We start from the raw sequence: 17,478 nt of genomic DNA on the forward strand, positions 1-17,478 counted from the left end.
TAAAATTGTCTCCAAGCTCCTCACCACTGTAAAAGCCAAGGAACTTGTGGGCAAAAATAAAAGCAAAATGTTATTCTTATTAGGAAAATATAAAATAAAGTAGTTACAACTACAAAACTCAGATGCACTCTGCTAAAACATTGACATCAAGTTCAGGACCATCAGTTTGGGTTTAAGTACAAGATAAATCAGGAAATTGCTGATTATGAAACACTTGTAAATACAAATACAAAGACCAGCTGGCAGGCCACCAAAAATCCCATTCACCTCCTCACATTGTATTTTTTTAATTTATTTTCATTTATTGATTACATCTTCATGGATAGCTCCAATTGAGAGATTAAAACTGCAAAAGGGAAGTGGAAGTATAGGAAAGGAGCAGCACACTGATAAATGCATTTTTATGGAAGGTAACAAACCTTTATTTGGAAGTGTTAGAATGAGAAGAAATGCAGTGAGTTACTGGTAAGAGAAATGGAAAGAGTTCTTAGGAGACAATAGAGTCAAAGGGTGTATAAACACTTCAAATGCATCCCCAAAGTAGAAAAACTATTTCTGTCTAATCTCCCTTTATATCTCACTCTGTCATAGTTGTAGTATCTTCCCATAACCACCTCTGAAAAAAAGCTTCTACATCCAGCCTAATTCCACCTTTCTGCAGCTCAAGCCTACAATTAATTTTTTCTACTCTCTGTGTTTACAGAGGACGAATTTGTTTGCTCTTTTGTACCAGGATTTTCAGCAGGGGAACACTGTGACCACGTCTGTTGGCAGCCTTCATTTCTAGGAGCTGAACAGCCTCAGTTCAGGGTTTCTTCATGAATCATATTTCCCTGACCTTGTTCTTGCTCCACTCCTCTGGACCTTCTCCAGAGGTCCTCAGATGCGTAGTGTCTGAAATGAGACAAAAGATGACAGCAAAAGTTTTTTTGATGCTGAGTGGAAAGATGACTTCATTGGAGGGATCATGGATATTTAAATCATTGGGTCCCTCTCTCAAAAAGTCTCCAAATATTTGAAGTTCACCCATTACAATTTATGACAGCAAATTCAAAGGCTGAATATAGAAAGCATTTATATGCATATATATGTTGTCTCTGATACACAAGATATAACTGTTCTATGTCTGAAATAAGCAAAGAAATCATAACAGAACTAGTCCCAGCAATCACAATGAATTCCCTAATAGAGTGGGATTTTTTCCCTGTCATGTAGGAATTTACTAAAAGATTGTTTAACAGACTTTTAAAAAAAGTCTAATTAACGTTACCACACAAAAACTCAGCATGTTTGCATGAACTTTGCCAAGCCTGAATAGAACTACTAGTCCATAAAACAAGTTCAGCCATTCAATGGAGGCCAGTTTAGGACTATACACAGAGAAGTGTTGCCATGCACGTAAAGCAGCAGAGTCCTCTATCACTGCTGCCTGTTAACCTTGCAGTCTACTTTTCTCTGCTACCTATTTACTATTTAGATGATCTGTGCAGTCTTCCCTGTGGATTTCAGAAAAGTCTTTGTGACTTCTACCTCCTTAGAGAGTTGTTTCCCAGTGTTTTCTCCTCACACATTGTGACTCGCTCTATTTTCATATTTGTTCATTTCAGAGACACAAATTTTCTGGTTTGCCAAGTTCCATGAAAAGTGAAACATGAAAACCTTTTCTAAGCTAATTGCCCATTCTTTGGGGGGGAGGAGAACAACAAACAAAAAGCCACCACAGAACAGTCATTGCATCATATATCAAATGGCTTTGATTTTAGTATGGTAACATCATCACTGTCACTTATTAGAGAAGGGAAATTTAAAATTAAAACACAAAAAACAGTGTTAACCCAAACCATCCTTGAAATAAAGCTTTCTTGCACTGAGTACAATTCCCCTACCAATTCATTTTAGGAGGTACTGAGTGCAGTTAAAATATTTTCACCTAAATTTAAATTAAAGTTCTCACTGCTGGAGAACTTCTAAGTGTGTGTCCATCCCATATCAGCATAGCACTCAATTCTAAATATATGTTTGATTTTGAGTTTGCACTTCTTCATCAAAGAAGCGGTTAACTCATGCACATGTTTAAACTGAGACTCAGTCCTGGTCCTTCACAGAATAAAAATGTGAAAATTTACAGGCTAAAACAAAGCCCACAGAGTTTTAGTAGAAAACAAGACACCTCTGTCTCGTTTTCCACCTTAGTCCTAAAAAGGTGGAAAGAGAGTGATAGTTGACAAACCCTTTTTTCCAAATGTTATCTTTCTTGTTTCCAGTGTAGATGTGCTACTGTTTCAGCTACTATCAAATCCATTGTTTTCCATTGTGACAGTGTTAAGTGCTAAAGTGGGAATAGTTAAAGGAAGCACTTCCGTTTCCATAAAAGTGAAAGTTCCCAGAGGCAGATATTATCAATGAGGTTTGTTAGGGACTGATGTTTCAAACTAGTGAGATCTGTGTCATCTCTTGAAGTTGGACTCACAGAATAGCAGTATATCATAGCCAATTTATTCTTTTAACATCCTCTGAGATTCATGAGAAGTTTTCTAAGTAATGAATTGAAGATTATTTCCAGGACAGTGGAAAACAAAATAGCATAGTCCCACTACCAAATGAGCATATTTCTCTCTTCATCATGTGCATATCTGAGTATGTGAGGATGTGTCTGAATATAAACTATAAAATTCTGGTTTTTTAAGAAAAAGTTTTTGTGAGCCAAGGAATCAGATATGCAGAGGAATCTTTATCTTCTTTCCTTCTTTTTTTTTGCCTTATTCTTAGGTGACATGAAGAAGCAAAATGTAGGTGTTGTTTAATTATAACTTTTAATAATAACTTTTAATAAGTTTAAAATGTTCTTTTAGATAAGGTTTGCTGCTCAGCTGCAGAGCAGGTAGGTTCTTCTACACTCACAGACCAATCCTTTCCACAACATCCAGCCCTTAAATGGGTGTCAGTCTCTCTTAATGACTGAGATCTGAATGTATAATCCAAGCTCAGCTGATCCTTGGTTTCCTTCACTATTAACCCCTTCAGTTTCATGAAGAGGTGATGGCTTTTAAATTTGTACCACTGATCTTCAGGGCCAGGGGAGAGCTAATCAAACTCATTGCACTTCTCATAGCCTATTCTCATTGGAAAGTTGAAACCAAGTCTTTTTGCTGAATTGAAACGTCTGTAAATTGTTATCTAACAATATACAAATAAATAGATATATAAATAACTGATTTGTTCAGGCCCTCCAGTTAAATCATTAACTTGCCTTAATTTAATTTGCATGTTATTTTTTAGACTTGTCTTGATGAACTTCATCACAGACAGGAATTAAAATGTATTGTTGGCAGAAGAGAAAAAAAAAGACTACTTCGAGCCACTCAAAAAAAAAAAAGAAAAAGCTTGAAATTTTATATCTGCAAGATATGGCTCGTTCTCATAGAGTGCTTAATCCAGTCAAAATAAGAGGAGGTCCTGAAAGTTTATTACCACTAAATGTTCTTTAAAAGCATGGGCTTATTACATCAAGAGACAGAAGAGGTGGAGATTAAATGAGGTATCTGATCTCCTGAGTCTCTGGAGTCAAAGGGAAATGCCCTCATCCCATCAAACACTACTAGCAAAATACATGCACACAGAAAAAGAGGCTTTTTATTCTTGAGGTAAATATAGCTGAAGTTTTGTCTTCATTGTTCAAAATGTGTGGGATTTTATAGCTTAATGCTAGACAAACTCAATATGTGACTGAAATAACCTTAGAGAAGGATACATATTGAGGGCTGAATTCAGACTGCTCTGTGAAAGTACATCTGTTTTATATGAGACACACAATCTGTCTCATTCCAACCTGCATTTCTGGGTCACTTGAGACATTTAAACTGCACTTATAATTAACAGCTATTTTTAAACAACGAAAAACTAGAGCACTGGTAAGGTACAAAAGCATTAAAATTGCCCCAGTTTTGCTTTTCAATAGGACACACCACTGCAATATGCTTCAAGATCAAAGAGAGCTCAGAAAAAAGAGACAGGCTGATCAGTGGGGATAAATTGTTCCCATTATGATGGTGTAAGAATAGGGTTCTTTCAATTGAAACAATTTAATAACCACATTCATTACATTGGTGTCCACTTGGTTTTATCTGAGCAGTTTTTACATAACTGGGAGAAAGTTCAATTGAGCTTATTCTCTAGAAATTAAGATGTGCAGGGTTTGACATTCAGAAATTAGGCACTAATAGTCAGCAAAGCAGTTGTCTTGAGATTCCCCCTGGATATAGCTGGGTCTGCGTACCACTAATTATGTCAAATGCAAATGTATTCTCTAAAAGACACACCAAAAAATTTAATTAGCTCATTTCCAGACAACTAAGGTTATACCAGAGCAATGACAGCTATCAGAACACCATCTTTTCCATGTTTAGAACATCACTTTCACAAAAGCAGAAGCCAAGCAGATGCAACACTGCTGTTTGTAAACTTTTTTCTCCATCATCAACAGCAGAAGCACTTTTAAGGGCCAGTCTTTCACAATCCTAAGGAAAGAAACCAGTCTTCAGGATGACATTTCCACCTACATTTTTATAGGGAACAAGAGAGTCACTGAGAGATTTCCTTCTTCCTCTAATACTGACTTAAGCAGTTGACACCTGTGTTTCAGCAAAGAGAATAATTCCTCACCTGACGCCTTGGCAGAGGAAGATTGAATTTGTCAGTTCTCAGCTGCATGGTAGTGTGCAAAGCATGGGGTGAAGTGCCATTTGGCTTGAAATACAGTGGGGGTATTAAGCACAGATGCTCTTGAGAATAACTAAATCCAGAGCTTGTGACCATGTATAAAACCAACCATACTCACTTCTGTCTGCTAGTCTTGCTGGTAAAGGCAACATAGGAACATAGACATTTCCCAGTGTACGTGGGATCCTTCCTTGTTTTCTTGCTGCCGCCAAACCAGTGAGGAGTGAAGGCCTGTTGAAGAGCGCATCGTGTGGCAACTGCATAATAGCAGCATTTCTTCCCTCATCCTCTGTCTCCTTCTTTTTTATCAGAAGACAAAATGTAAAAGCTATGAAGTTATCCTTGCCTCAGTGAAAGCTTTTAAATGGATGACTTTTCCAGAAGCAACTGTTCTTCTCTTACTTGGCTATTTCCCCAGATGGGATTTGCAGTATAAAGCCATACATGGATCTGATATTGAAGAAAGGGAATAGACTTGTACAAATCACTGGGAAAATAATATGCCATATAGATCAATAAATAAAACCTAGTTCCAAAAAAATCAAGCTCCAGAATTCTAGACCAATTAAGATGTTATTTACTGCATACATGATTGCTAGTTTGATGCTCTCTTTATTCATTTTTACACTATAGGCATTTGTTTTGTTGAAAGATGTATAACTGATTTGTAAATAGAAAATGATATAGATGGATTTTATGCCTCATAAAACTGTTAATCTGTGCTCCATATTAAATATATGTCGTACTATTTCTCCGTACTTAGACACAGCTCTAGTATAATTAAAATAAGGTATGCTGGCTTCATTTTTTCAGTAAGTCATTTCCAAGTATAGAGCTCAAATAACAATGCAACTGCAGCATGAAATGTGGTTATAATAGCCTGAACCACATTTCCTGAAACTAAACCATGGAAGATAATAGTGTGAAGGTACAAATTAAATGCAAATAAAACAGATTCCCCATTGTTGGTAATCCCTGGATTAGATTTCAGTGAGAAAAATAGCTGTAATATTTAACTTCTTTGTATAGTAATCATTGATGTTTTATCAGTTCCATTTTCAGAGTTTGTATACGAATTATTGCACAGGAATTTGAGAAAGCCAAACCTCCACCTTTGACATCCTAAATGAACCTATTCTGTAGTAAACAATATTACCTAACAATATAATATCACACCTAACAATATTTAGCATCTAACACAGAAAGAGTTTGAAACACAGTTGTGATAAAAAAAGGCATACTTTGGTTATGGATATGCTTTTCATTGCTACCACTTGACTTTCTAATTGCATCCTAACTTAGACCCTGTCTTAAGCTGAATAACAGGTGCACTGCTGCAATTGCACCTATTAAAATTTTTTAATTCTAAAATTAATTTATTAATTTAATTAGCTTGATAAGAGCACACCTTTATAAGTGTGCAAAACTTCTTCTAAGATCTAGCAAAACTTAATAACTAACCAAGTTCATAAATTAGTATAAAACCAGAATTAATTTATTTAAAAGTCCACGTGAAGTTTTTGCTTCATTTTAATGAAATAAATGTAAAATAAGTTAGGTTAATGGATACACATATTAGACATGGGCAGCACTACAATACTGGAGAAATACCCCAGAATGTTTTAGGGAGTTACTCCTCTTTCTTCGATAGCTCATTTAGAATAACTTACATTAGTAGGTACTTACTGCATCACAGAAAAAAATTATGTGATAAATTTGTAGCATAGCTTGCAACTGTGAGTAGTTTGATGTACAGTTTCCAAATACACCTAAGGGAATTTAGAGAGCCCTGTGTCACAGATCTATGTCCTTATATTTGAAGGGGCAATTTTTTCCCTCAAGCCTTTCAAATGGAGTTATACAACAAAAACAACCTACAAGTTGCACTTTTCCTACTTACAGTTGTTATGACAGAACAAATCACTGTTTGATTTCTTCTGGTTCCTGCAATTTTCCTTTTTATGTTGTGGTTACCTCACATCTATGAAATTTTGAAATCTAAATTTGACCTGTTGCTCAAGGTATAACACATAGACTCAGTTCCCATGTTAGTAGGCCACAGATGAATCTTACAAGTATGTGTTTCACCCTCAGCCAAACTGGTGCCAAAACACATAAAGTACTGCAAGGTCTTGTTAAAGTGAAGGGAACACTCCTAGAAGCAATTAAGAGAAAATCTTTCCACACTCCCTTTCTTTCCCTTTTCTTGGAGTGCTAAAGATCATAGATCATTAGGAAGCTACTAAATTATCCAGTTTCACATTCCCACTGACAGAGAAGGAATTATGTCCAAAACCACTAAAGTCAACATGTGCTGGCCTTGGTGTAATCAGAGCACTTGAGACATCTGACTCAGTTCATCTGATTATTTAGTGTGGACTTTGGTAACTGAGAACAGGCAGTGAGTGGTAGATCCCCTTGCACTTCTCTTTGACACTGCTCACATCATACTGTCTTCAGGAGCAGAGGAACAGACGCCTTCCCAGCTTTAGGTTAGGTCCCATAGAACAGAGCTTTTCACATAAGCATGGTGCACTGTGACTGTGATTATAGGCTTTGACTGACTATGAGATGTGACCAGATGTTAGCAAGGGTCCACTCTCTCTTCTCTTGTGGAATTCACAACGCAAAAATATCTGTTTGAAGTGCATCTAAAATACAGCAAGACTTTTATTTTTTTCCTTTCATCTGTAAAGAACAGCTAATACTATCATCTGAGGCAGGTAGATGGCATACATAATGATAAATAAAAGCTACTCCTGAAATATCAAGCACTGGCATTCCAGGACATTAAAGATATTATTTGTTGCTCAAGTGATTGCTAGCTAGAGCTTCTGTCTGACTTGTAAACCTACTGCAAGACCTTCCCAAGAAAATCACCATATCAATGACACCATTGTAATTCATATGAAGAAAATTCCCCACAGAGAGATGAAAGCATGTGAATCCTACACTCTGTGAAAGCAGAAATACAGGTTTAGTTGAAGAAAATGGCTGTGTTCAAACAAACAAGGTGTTCTTCTCCCTGAGGAAATGTATCTCAGCAGTCCTGATGCCAGCCAAGATGATAAAGGTTTGGTCTACCCTAGGGATGTGTAGCTCAGTCTTCTTGTCAGTTTGCTGTCAAAAGTTTCTCATGCACCAGAACAGGTCACAGACAACTTTAATGATAGGAATCTACTAAATCACATGGATTGTAAACCTCTGTTATCCTCCTCTACCCAACTCTGTTTCTGACAGCTCTTGTGGGGCTGGTTACACTCCAGAGCTGCCACAATGATACCCAACCCACTGTCAAATGAATCACAAACAGTCAATGGCAGAGGAGTGTTTGTCCCAGGTGTCAAAAAAGGAAGGAGCACGCCCAGTAGAATCAAGGTTAGGTGACACAAGAGGACTTCAGAGATGCTGCTCACCACTGCAGGGAGAAAATTCCTGTAGTCAAAGCTCAACTGGAGTTGCAGCTGGCCAGAAATGCTGGGGACAATAAAAAGAGTTTTTTCAAATATATTAATGGCAATAGGCAGCGGTCATCTCACAAAGAGGGACAGAGACAAGGCAGAGGTGTTTAACACTTTCTTTGCCTCTCTCTTCAACTGATAGTGGACGAAGGTGGTCTCAGTGCCCTGAGCTGGAGGACCATGACTGCAAGAAAATCCTAGTCCCAGTGGACCCTGAAAATGTGTGGGATCTGCTGATCTAGCTGGATCCCTAAAAATCTATGGGGCCTGATGGGATTGATCTAAGAATCCTCGAAAAGCTGGTTGATGTCATAGCAACACCTCTCTCGGTGATCTTTGAGCAGTCTTGGGTATCCAAAGAGGTCCCAGCTGAATGGAAGCTGGCAAACATTGTCCCAGTTCTCAGGAAGATCAAGGAGGACTCGGGAAGCTACAGGCCTATTAGTCTCACTTCAGTGTCTAGTAAAGTTATGGAGAAGATTATTTGGGGAATTATTCTCTGGACAAACTGTCCAGCACACAGCTGGATAAACACATGAAGTGATGGGTGAGCAATTGGCTCCCAGGTTGAGCACCAAGGGTAATAGTGAATGGGGTGACATCACACTGGTCACCTGTCACTAGTGAGTCACTTGCCCTGATTCCACAGGGCTCCATCTTGGGCTCTGTGCTCTTCAACATCTTCATTAATGACTTGAATGCAGGACTGGAAGGGATACTAAGCAAGTTTGCAGATGACACAAAACTGAGAGGAGCTGTTGACTTCCTCAAAGGCAGGGAGGCCCTGCAGAGAGACCTTGACAAATTAAAGGACTGGACAATCACCAGCTATATGGAGTTCAACAAGGGAAAGCACCAGATTCTGCATCTGGAATGGGGCAACCCTGAATGTATGAACAGAACGAGATGCTGGAAAACAGGTCTGTGGAAAGGGACCTGTTGAGGACCAGGAATCAGAATGGGAGTGGTTCCAGGCGTGGAAAAAGATATACAGCAGGACTTTATTACATGGACTTCACAATTATTATGTGGTTTTAAACATGTACATTGTATGATACCCCTACAGTTGTAATACCCGGGCATGTCCCGGCATGCCTCGAGGTGTCTATTCCCTGCTTCCCTGCTCCTCCCTCTGATTGGCTGAGAAGGCTGCAGAGAGGAGAGAGCTACCATTCGTCCTTTCCTTCCCCAGTTCCTCCCCAGTTCCTCCCTCTTCACCTGAGTCCCTACTCCTGTTTGTTTCCCTGTCTGTCTGTCTCATGCTCCATTCCATTTTCTCGTGTATTCCACACCAGAGCTTATATAAACCCCACACACCCTCATTAAACAGCCATTGCACCTCAAACCTCACTCAGACCCTTTTGTGCACTGTCGCTGCCCTACATTCCTCCCCCCAGGGACTATGGCAGGACCTGGGAGTCCTGGCCAGTGGCCAGTTGAATATGAGTCAGCAGTGCCCTGGCAGCCAGGAGAGCCAACCATGTCCCGGGGGCATCAGGCAAAGCATCACCAGCCGGTCGAGGGAGGGGATTGTCCCGCTCTGCTCTGCACTGGTGGGGCCTCACTTGAATATTGTGGCAGTTTTGGACACCACAATATAAGAAAGTTATTAAGCTGTTAGAGAGTGTCCAAAGGAGGGCAACAAAGATGGTGAAGGGCCTTGAGGGGAAGCCTTATGAAGAGTGGCTGAGATCACTTTGTGTGTTCAGTCTGGAGAAGGGGAAACTGAGGAGAGGCCTCATTGCAGTCCACAGCTTCCTTGTGAGGGGAAGAGAAGGGGCATGCACTGATCTCTTCTCTGTGGTGACCAGGGACAGGACTGGAGGAAAGGCCTGAAGTTGTGTCAGGGGAGGCTTAGGCTGGATCTTATAGGAAGGTTCTTCCCCCAGAGGGTGGTTGGGTGCTGGAACAGGCTCCCCAGGTAAGCAGTCACAGCACCAAGCCTGACAGAGTTCAAGAAGCATTTGGATGATACTCTCAAACACATTATGTGACTCATGGGGATGGTCGTGTGCAGGATTAAGGGTTGGACTTGATGGTCCTTGTGCGTCCCTTCCGACTCAGAATATTCTGTGATTCTGTGACTGAGTCTCAGAAAAACTACCCTAACATTTCTTGCAATGGATGTGTCCGCACATCTTGTGTGAACTAAGGTGTTGGTCTTTCCCAGACTCCAGTATACCCAGACAACTTCAAGTTTTAAGAGGTGGACTCTGATGTTTCTTCTTTCTTTTACTCACCTCTTCCTTTTGTAACATAGAATGTACTGTACCTTTTTATTGCCAGTTTTATAGAGTGGTTTTGACGGCCTATTGTGGTAGGTTGTGTTCATGGACATTTTTTATTTCGCGGCAATCACACTTTTTTTTTCTATGGTTGGTGCAATTGGTTACAGAAGTATGGGGGGGGGGCTGCTTATTCTTTTTTAACACCCTTTAAAAATAAACAGATCTCCATGCTTATGATGTAGCAAGTTCTTGAGTGAATTCAAACTTGATCTTGCACTTTATAGCAGCTAATAGCATAAGGCTGAAACCAGTCTTTTTGCTGAGAGTGGAACTTGGCTGAAAGAGGAAGAGAAGGTGAAGGGTCCATGGGCAAAAACAGTGATTCAGAAATGATCCAGAAACAAACAGGAGAACGCGCTGGAAACTTTTCATGGCTAGGCTTTGCGAATGAAGATTTGGGAAGGGCTCTACCCACATTTGCTACAAGAGTGCTGGTGGCTAAAAAGGCCAATACGAGATAGGCATGTCCAGTTGGAAAAGGCACAGCAGAAAGACTCCTTAGGTGGTATTAGCAAGACATGATTCTTTCTGCATTGTCTTTTCTCCTCAAGAGTGATCCTGTGTTTATTCTCAAAGGGAGAAGCAGTGTTATAGATAGTGTGTCTCCAGATGTCCTGGTTGGACGTTGTTTCAGGGAGTCCTTGCATCTTTTCTTCTGGGCTCCTCTCTTGCGGCAGCCGGTGGCAAGTTCACCATAAAGCAAGATCTTAGGGAGGCGGTGGTCCTTCACCCTTGAGATCCAACACATCCAACACATCCAACACAGCTGTGTTCTTAGTAACATTGCCTCAATACTTGTGACTGCTGCTTGTTCTAGAACAGACGTATTAGTCACATAATCTGACCAGTGGATGTTTAGGATTGTACGGAGGCAGTGTTGATGGAAGCGTTCTAAGAGTCATAGGTGGTGACGGTAAATGACCCATGATTCAGATCCATATAAAAGAGTAGACAGCGCTATGGCTCTGTAAACACTGATCTTTGTACTTTTCTTCAAGTGTTTATTTCGCCAGACTCTTTTATGGAGTTTTCTGAAAGCTCTATATGCCTTTGCTAACCTGTTGTCTATCTCTTCATCAATCTTACTGTCCAAGGAGATGAGACTACCTAGGTAATTAAACTGCTGGACTGATTTGAGCCCTGATTCACCAATGGTGATCTGGGGATGATGGAAGACTTCCTGAGGTGCGGGTTGATAGAAAACTTCTATGTTCTTTAAGCTGACTTCCAGCCCAAAGAGCTCAGCAGCCTCTGTAAAGCAGGATGTTAAATGCTGCAGAGCTGCTTCTGTGTGGGCGACGAGGGCGTTGTCGTCAGCATAAAGCAGCTCACAGAAAAGATTGTTTAAGGTCTTAGTGTGGGCCTTCAGTCGCCTTAGGTTGAATAGGCTTCCATCAGTACGGTACCGAATGTAGGTACCATCTTCATCATCAAAGTCTGCTGTGGCCCTTTGGAGCATCATGCTGGAAAAGATTGTGAACAGGGTTGGTGCAAGAACACAGCCTTGTTTCACACCACTTGTTATTAGAAAGGGCTCAGAAAGTGGCAAGTTACATTGGTATTAATAAATCAATCGGATGGGAAAGAAGCTGCCCCATTCATCATTTGAATATACCTGACCACTGTGAGGTACAGTGCAAGGAGTTTCTTGCTCTGCTTCTAGGTTCACAAGCTTTTCCATTCCCTTAGTAATTCAGCTGCAATTAGCTAATGAGTTCAAAACTTATTCAGACATGTACACAGCCTTTCTGTGATGAAAAAAACTCTCTTTCTTGGAAGGGTAGAACACAGCAACAAAAAATAATCTTGATGTAATGCCCTAATTTTTATGTGGAGCTGTGGCAGTAATAGAGGCAGGCTGCATGTCCAGCTCTTAAAAATGTGGTTACATCAACCAGACTCAAATTGACTGGCAAAAGATCTTGGTTTAAAAGTCCATGACTGAATTTTGAACTTGTGGCAAATAACTGTGTTATCACATCCTAAAAGGCAAGGAAAGCCAGCCTAAGTCACTTGACAGTATACAAAAGACTAGCTAAAAGAAAAGTTTGTAATTTTTTATTGTAGTTTTCCTTCATGTTTTACTTCTTCCTATCAAAGGTCACAAGTATTTCAGAACAAGGCTTTTTGACATTATTTCTAGGAGAACCATACTGGTGCAGACTTGTGCCTCATTATCGTGATACATAGCTCTGCTGAATGTGAGGAACTTTGGTGTTTAGATTGTCACCAACTCAGGGACAGAGGTTGTGAATAGAAATGTTTTTTTCACTACACAGTGTCAGCTTTGACGTTGCAGCTGTTCGGGTTTTGGTTTATTTCTCTATGATACTTAATATTTTTAAATGATAATTTCAAGACAGTCTCATCTACCTAAATCTAAATTATGATGCCTTAAATAATGTCAATTGCCATTAACGTTCTTCTTTTTGTTCAGTCATGGTGTTGCAAAACATTCGCAAGCCTTCTCTGAAGGGGAAAAGGTTTAACAAGGACAACAAATCCCCCAGAAAGGTTGAATACTCTTATGCAGCTTTCTATTGACCATACTCCCTGACTACTTATAACAGAAGTGTTTTTCTGGGAATGAGGATGGAAAACAGCTAGCCCAACAGTGCAGAAGCAAAAGACTGGCTGCTCGTATGGGACAGGATTAAAATAATAATGTTCTCTTGTATTTTAGAGCTTTGAGATGTCCAAACTGTAGACTTCAGTGTGGGCTGAAGTATAGCCAAGCTAGTTTTCGGTAGAATAATGAATGAACCAACTGCTTCCCACCCACAGCTTGTTGATAGGGTCTTTACTCCACATGGGACCACAGGAAGGAATACTCAGAGTTTGTCTGCACCTCACCTTAGACCCTTTCAAGCTTGTGTACCTCTGGAACAAACTGCAGTCTCCTGTAAATTAGGTGTGCATTTACCTGCAAGAGAAAAAACAGTCATTTTAGAAAACAAGAAAATTAAACAACTCCTGGGCAAAAAGTTGAACCTATGTGAACAAACGAAAAAGCAGTGGAACAAGAATCAAGTCTTTGATCACAAAAAATTGGCTATTGTGTTTTCATTTGTCACAAATAAACCTGTCATACCTAAAACTCACTCTCTTCTTATCTTTTTCTGTTTTACATAGGTGTTTCCCCAACAAGGAAAGATCTTCACTCCAGAATTCTGTACATGTTTGAAAAATATTTCCTTCCATTTGGGTCAAAATTATGTATAAATAATCAGAGGACAAAGAAATCTTGTTCCCATAGTACTTACACTCGTGGCAAATATGTGACAGTAATTTACTGTGCTGAAATACATGACTGCAGTCAAGCAGCCTCCTATCCTGGCCTTCCACTTAGATGTCATTAGAATTAAGCTCAGGTCACTCCTTTCTTCCTTTAATTGCTTTGCCTGTGTTATCAGTCTTGTACAAAATAAGCATTCACTTCTGGTCTGTCCCTCCTTGCTTTGCTTTCTGGAGTAAGATACACTTTTACCTTGTACAGTGGGTGTTTTCAAGCTTCACCACCCAAAATATTTTGTATCTAGAAATCTGATGGCCTTCATCCTACTCTAACTTTCAGTAGCCCAATCTAAAGAAATTTATATGTTAGATACATGTTAATGGGGAACAAGCAAAACTTAATTACACCCAATGACCCTTAGTATAGGTTAGACTGACGTCCTCAGGCACATGGTGTGAATCTTGGAGTATCTTGTGCAGGGCCAGGAGTTGGACTCAATGAGCCTGATGTGTGCCTTCCAACTCAGCATGTTTTATGATTCTATGATTATTAAAGTGTAGTTAAGTTTTGCAGTGATGCTAACATAAATTCGAGCAATATATTTCTAAAACCCTCTCCTTTTTCTCCAGTTTTATGTGCTTTGCCATGCCAAGGCTTTAAACAGAGTGCTAGGGAGCATGACACCACTCCAGTAAAGCTTTCAGCTGTAAAAAAGCCCACTACTTTAGCCATGGAGTATCCAGGTCTGCCAGTGCCTGTCTGCTTAAAACTTAATATATATAGACAGTGCCAAAACACTTAACATCTTGCAAAGCTGAGCTGTAGCTCAGTTAGTGAAGTGTCTGCTATCTCACTTAATACAGTTGATCAATCATAGATTTACCAGTCCTACACGCACTGGCAGGACGCCATCCTACATGCATTTCTTGGTACATCCTAGGAGACAGTTCATCTGGCATGCTGCTGTGCATTCACTATTGCCCGCAGTGATTGTGGAAAGTTTATACCTTTGGGGAAGGTTATACTTTTCCAATGGGATGGTGCCAAGACCACAAATTATTATCTAGGTGTCCTGTGGACGAAAGTTACTGAGTATCTAGCCAACAATCTCCAGAGCTGATGGCACTGGGCTGTCTGTCTCAGAATGGGTTTTAAAAACTCCAAAGACTTGTGTCAATTTTTTTTGCCTGACATATAATACTAAGGCTTTTAATGGAACTAGATTCAGCTAATATTGAACAAATTATACCAGGTGGGTCATTGCATAGGTGTTGCCACTGTGTGCATGTTGTGTAGGTACACCCACATATTGTACCTACTGTATCTGTAATTGTACTGCAATATAAAGTTTCTCTTACCAGTGCTCATTTTAGGCAGAAACACTGGGTAATTTACATGGCAAATATGGGGTTTACCCCATTAGGTTGTTTAAAATGCTGAGATTAACTCACATGTATGCTGCTTTTTTACTACGATTACAGACTCCTGATATTAGCAGTTTTGAATCATTAGTTGCCACAGTTAATAGATAGATATCTATTATTTAAGTTAACACTCATAAATTTCTCCTTTTCAGAGTACTTCAAAACAAATTTCAGTTTTATAAGCTTTTACGAGTAATTTAAGAATTGTTTTCAATAGAACATTTTATATATGCCATTCTATAAAAAAGTTGTTTAAGAGTATGGGAAAAATGTGGTACAAGAGAAATGCAAATCTGCGTAAGCCTCATTGTGATTTAACCCTTTTAGAACTGAGAGTAGCATAAAGGGCTTGACTTTTTTTTTTCTGTGCAAATGTATATAGACTGCACACAGTCTAAACCCCTCATTTATACTACAGCCTTGACAAAAAAGTGTTCAGTTAATCTACAAAATGTAGAGTCATCACCTCAAAAAACTAATTCAATTCTTTAAAAACCAGGAGGAAAATAAATATGGTGCAGTAAAATTGTTGAGTAGAGGAATCTATCTGGACATTTCACAAAACATTTCATTATGCTGATAATTCCCAGAAGTGCTCTCAAGAGTGCTTTAAGCTGAGGATTACTGCACAGGATCTGATGGACTTTTTTGTAGCTCCTTTAAAAGGCAGTGAACCGTTTTTCTATTTTATTTAAATAATGCCCCTTAAAATGGATTTTTAGAGGTATAATAACTCCTTAAGAGTCAGTTATGCTAAACAGTTTCTCTTGATAGAAATGTTGTAAAACTCGTTAACTGCACAATTTCAGATGCCGGCTTGGTGAACACTAACTGACATGTGAATGGCCAGAGTTTGTAAAATAAATTGAAATAGTTGTTGTATCACACAGCTAGCAATGCACGAGCTGTAAGTCACAAGGGGCTCGAACCTGACAGAAAATTACTTCAAGATGAATGAAAAGTGCTTGTTTCTCTTTATTAGTTTTTAAAGAACAGTGAAAATGTTGAACTGTTTACAGAAGGGTTGATTAAATGTGGCCAGTAGGGCCATGTCCTTACTGCTAACTGTTAGCCTTCCCAGCACCCTGCTCCTTCCCTCCACCCCATGCATCTTCTTATAGACTATAATGGTCACACATCTGTGTGTGAAATGTGCTCATTTTGACATTCCTCTGCTGCTCTGAGCTGTTGAGGCCTTTGTTAGGTAAAATACTGTTGTCAAGCCTAACAAGCAGGTCATGCAATTTGTTGGACACTGCAGCAGAGAATAGCCCTGCTATTCTGCATCTAACAATGCTTGGTTCAATATCGAAATACATATGTATTTTTTTCCTTTGTTCAGCCCTGATACTTTCAATATTTTGAAGAAATGCATATTTTGCAATAAAAAAATTCTGAAATGGGCTTGACATTGCAGCACACTGTCTGTTTTATTCTTTTTTGTTAGATATATTGCAATGGGAGAGGGGGAAAGAGACTTTAGCTGTCCTTTTCTGAGCTAAATTCACTTTCTACGTTGTACTAAAGGCACAAAGAAGAGATGCATCGTGCCACACCATATTCTAGCAGATTATTTGGTCTACTTTCAAAGCAATTCAAATTAAGGCCACTTTAGGAGAAGTGGTATTTGCACAAGATGGTAACAACAGAAAATGTCCCTTTGAGGGAGTGACTTTAAAAACAGCTTAAAGATCAGGTTCATTTAGCAGCAATCAGGAGAATAAAAACCACTGGGTATGTTACTATGGTTGTTGAATAAAATTGTCTTTTTTTTCTTCCCATCCTGTTCCATAGCCTTCATCCCTTCCCCCTCTTCCCCAGAAGAAAAATCAACCACTACTGTGCAAGGGTTTGAATGCTATTTGTGGCAATCTGTCACTTTGCATAGTGTTCCACCCTGATGTGAAAGCAAGATTTTCTTTTTTTCTATCTGCAGAACATGCTTTTCCAGGCCTATTATGTGTATAAACAATGGCATATGTAATTACCTTTCTGGGATGGCAATTATTTCTCTGCATAACAACTGAAGTTAAGGCAATTGATCCTGCTGTCCTCCACCTCCAAATAAAGGCTATCCTAAATATCAAACAAAAAAAAATCATTTTGGGATGAAATCAAGGCTGCTTATGTCAGCCTAGTAAGGGACAGATACTATCACTGCAGTCTCTAAATGTCAGCATGATCTTTTTTTTTTCCAAGCAGTAATTGCTTTACATTTTGTTTCAGATTGAGTCATTTCAACCTTTGCCTACAAGCCAGTTTTGGCACCCCACCTCCTTATACTGGAAACTTTTGCACTTTTGCTAGGGCGGATATCCTTGGCAATTCTGTGGGTAAGAAAATACCATACC

At 39.4% G+C, this 17,478-nt stretch overlaps 1 protein-coding gene across 4 annotated transcripts in view; it reads right to left on the reverse strand.

Annotated features, from left to right (window-relative positions):
- Window positions 1-433: 433 nt before the first annotated feature.
- The window catches only part of LOC108496236, a 95,166-nt gene continuing 78,121 nt past the window's right edge, over window positions 434-17,478 (reverse strand). For 2 of the 4 annotated variants that reach the window (XM_017812761.1, XM_017812762.1), the window contains 3 exons: window positions 17,116-17,203; window positions 13,322-13,391; window positions 434-894 (listed from right to left, as the gene is read on the reverse strand). In XM_017812761.1, the coding sequence (XP_017668250.1) occupies window positions 13,323-13,391; window positions 17,116-17,203 (157 nt within the window). In that variant the 3' untranslated portion in view covers window positions 434-894; window position 13,322. Of the gene's footprint in view, window positions 895-11,835; window positions 11,932-13,321; window positions 13,392-17,115; window positions 17,204-17,478 lie in introns of those variants that run through there. The other 2 variants (XM_017812760.1, XM_017812763.1) reach the window with 2 other exon arrangements.

This window comes from Lepidothrix coronata, unplaced genomic scaffold (assembly GCF_001604755.1).
Source record: "Lepidothrix coronata isolate B3197 unplaced genomic scaffold, Lepidothrix_coronata-1.0 Scaffold37, whole genome shotgun sequence".
Lineage (NCBI taxonomy): Eukaryota > Metazoa > Chordata > Aves > Passeriformes > Pipridae > Lepidothrix > Lepidothrix coronata.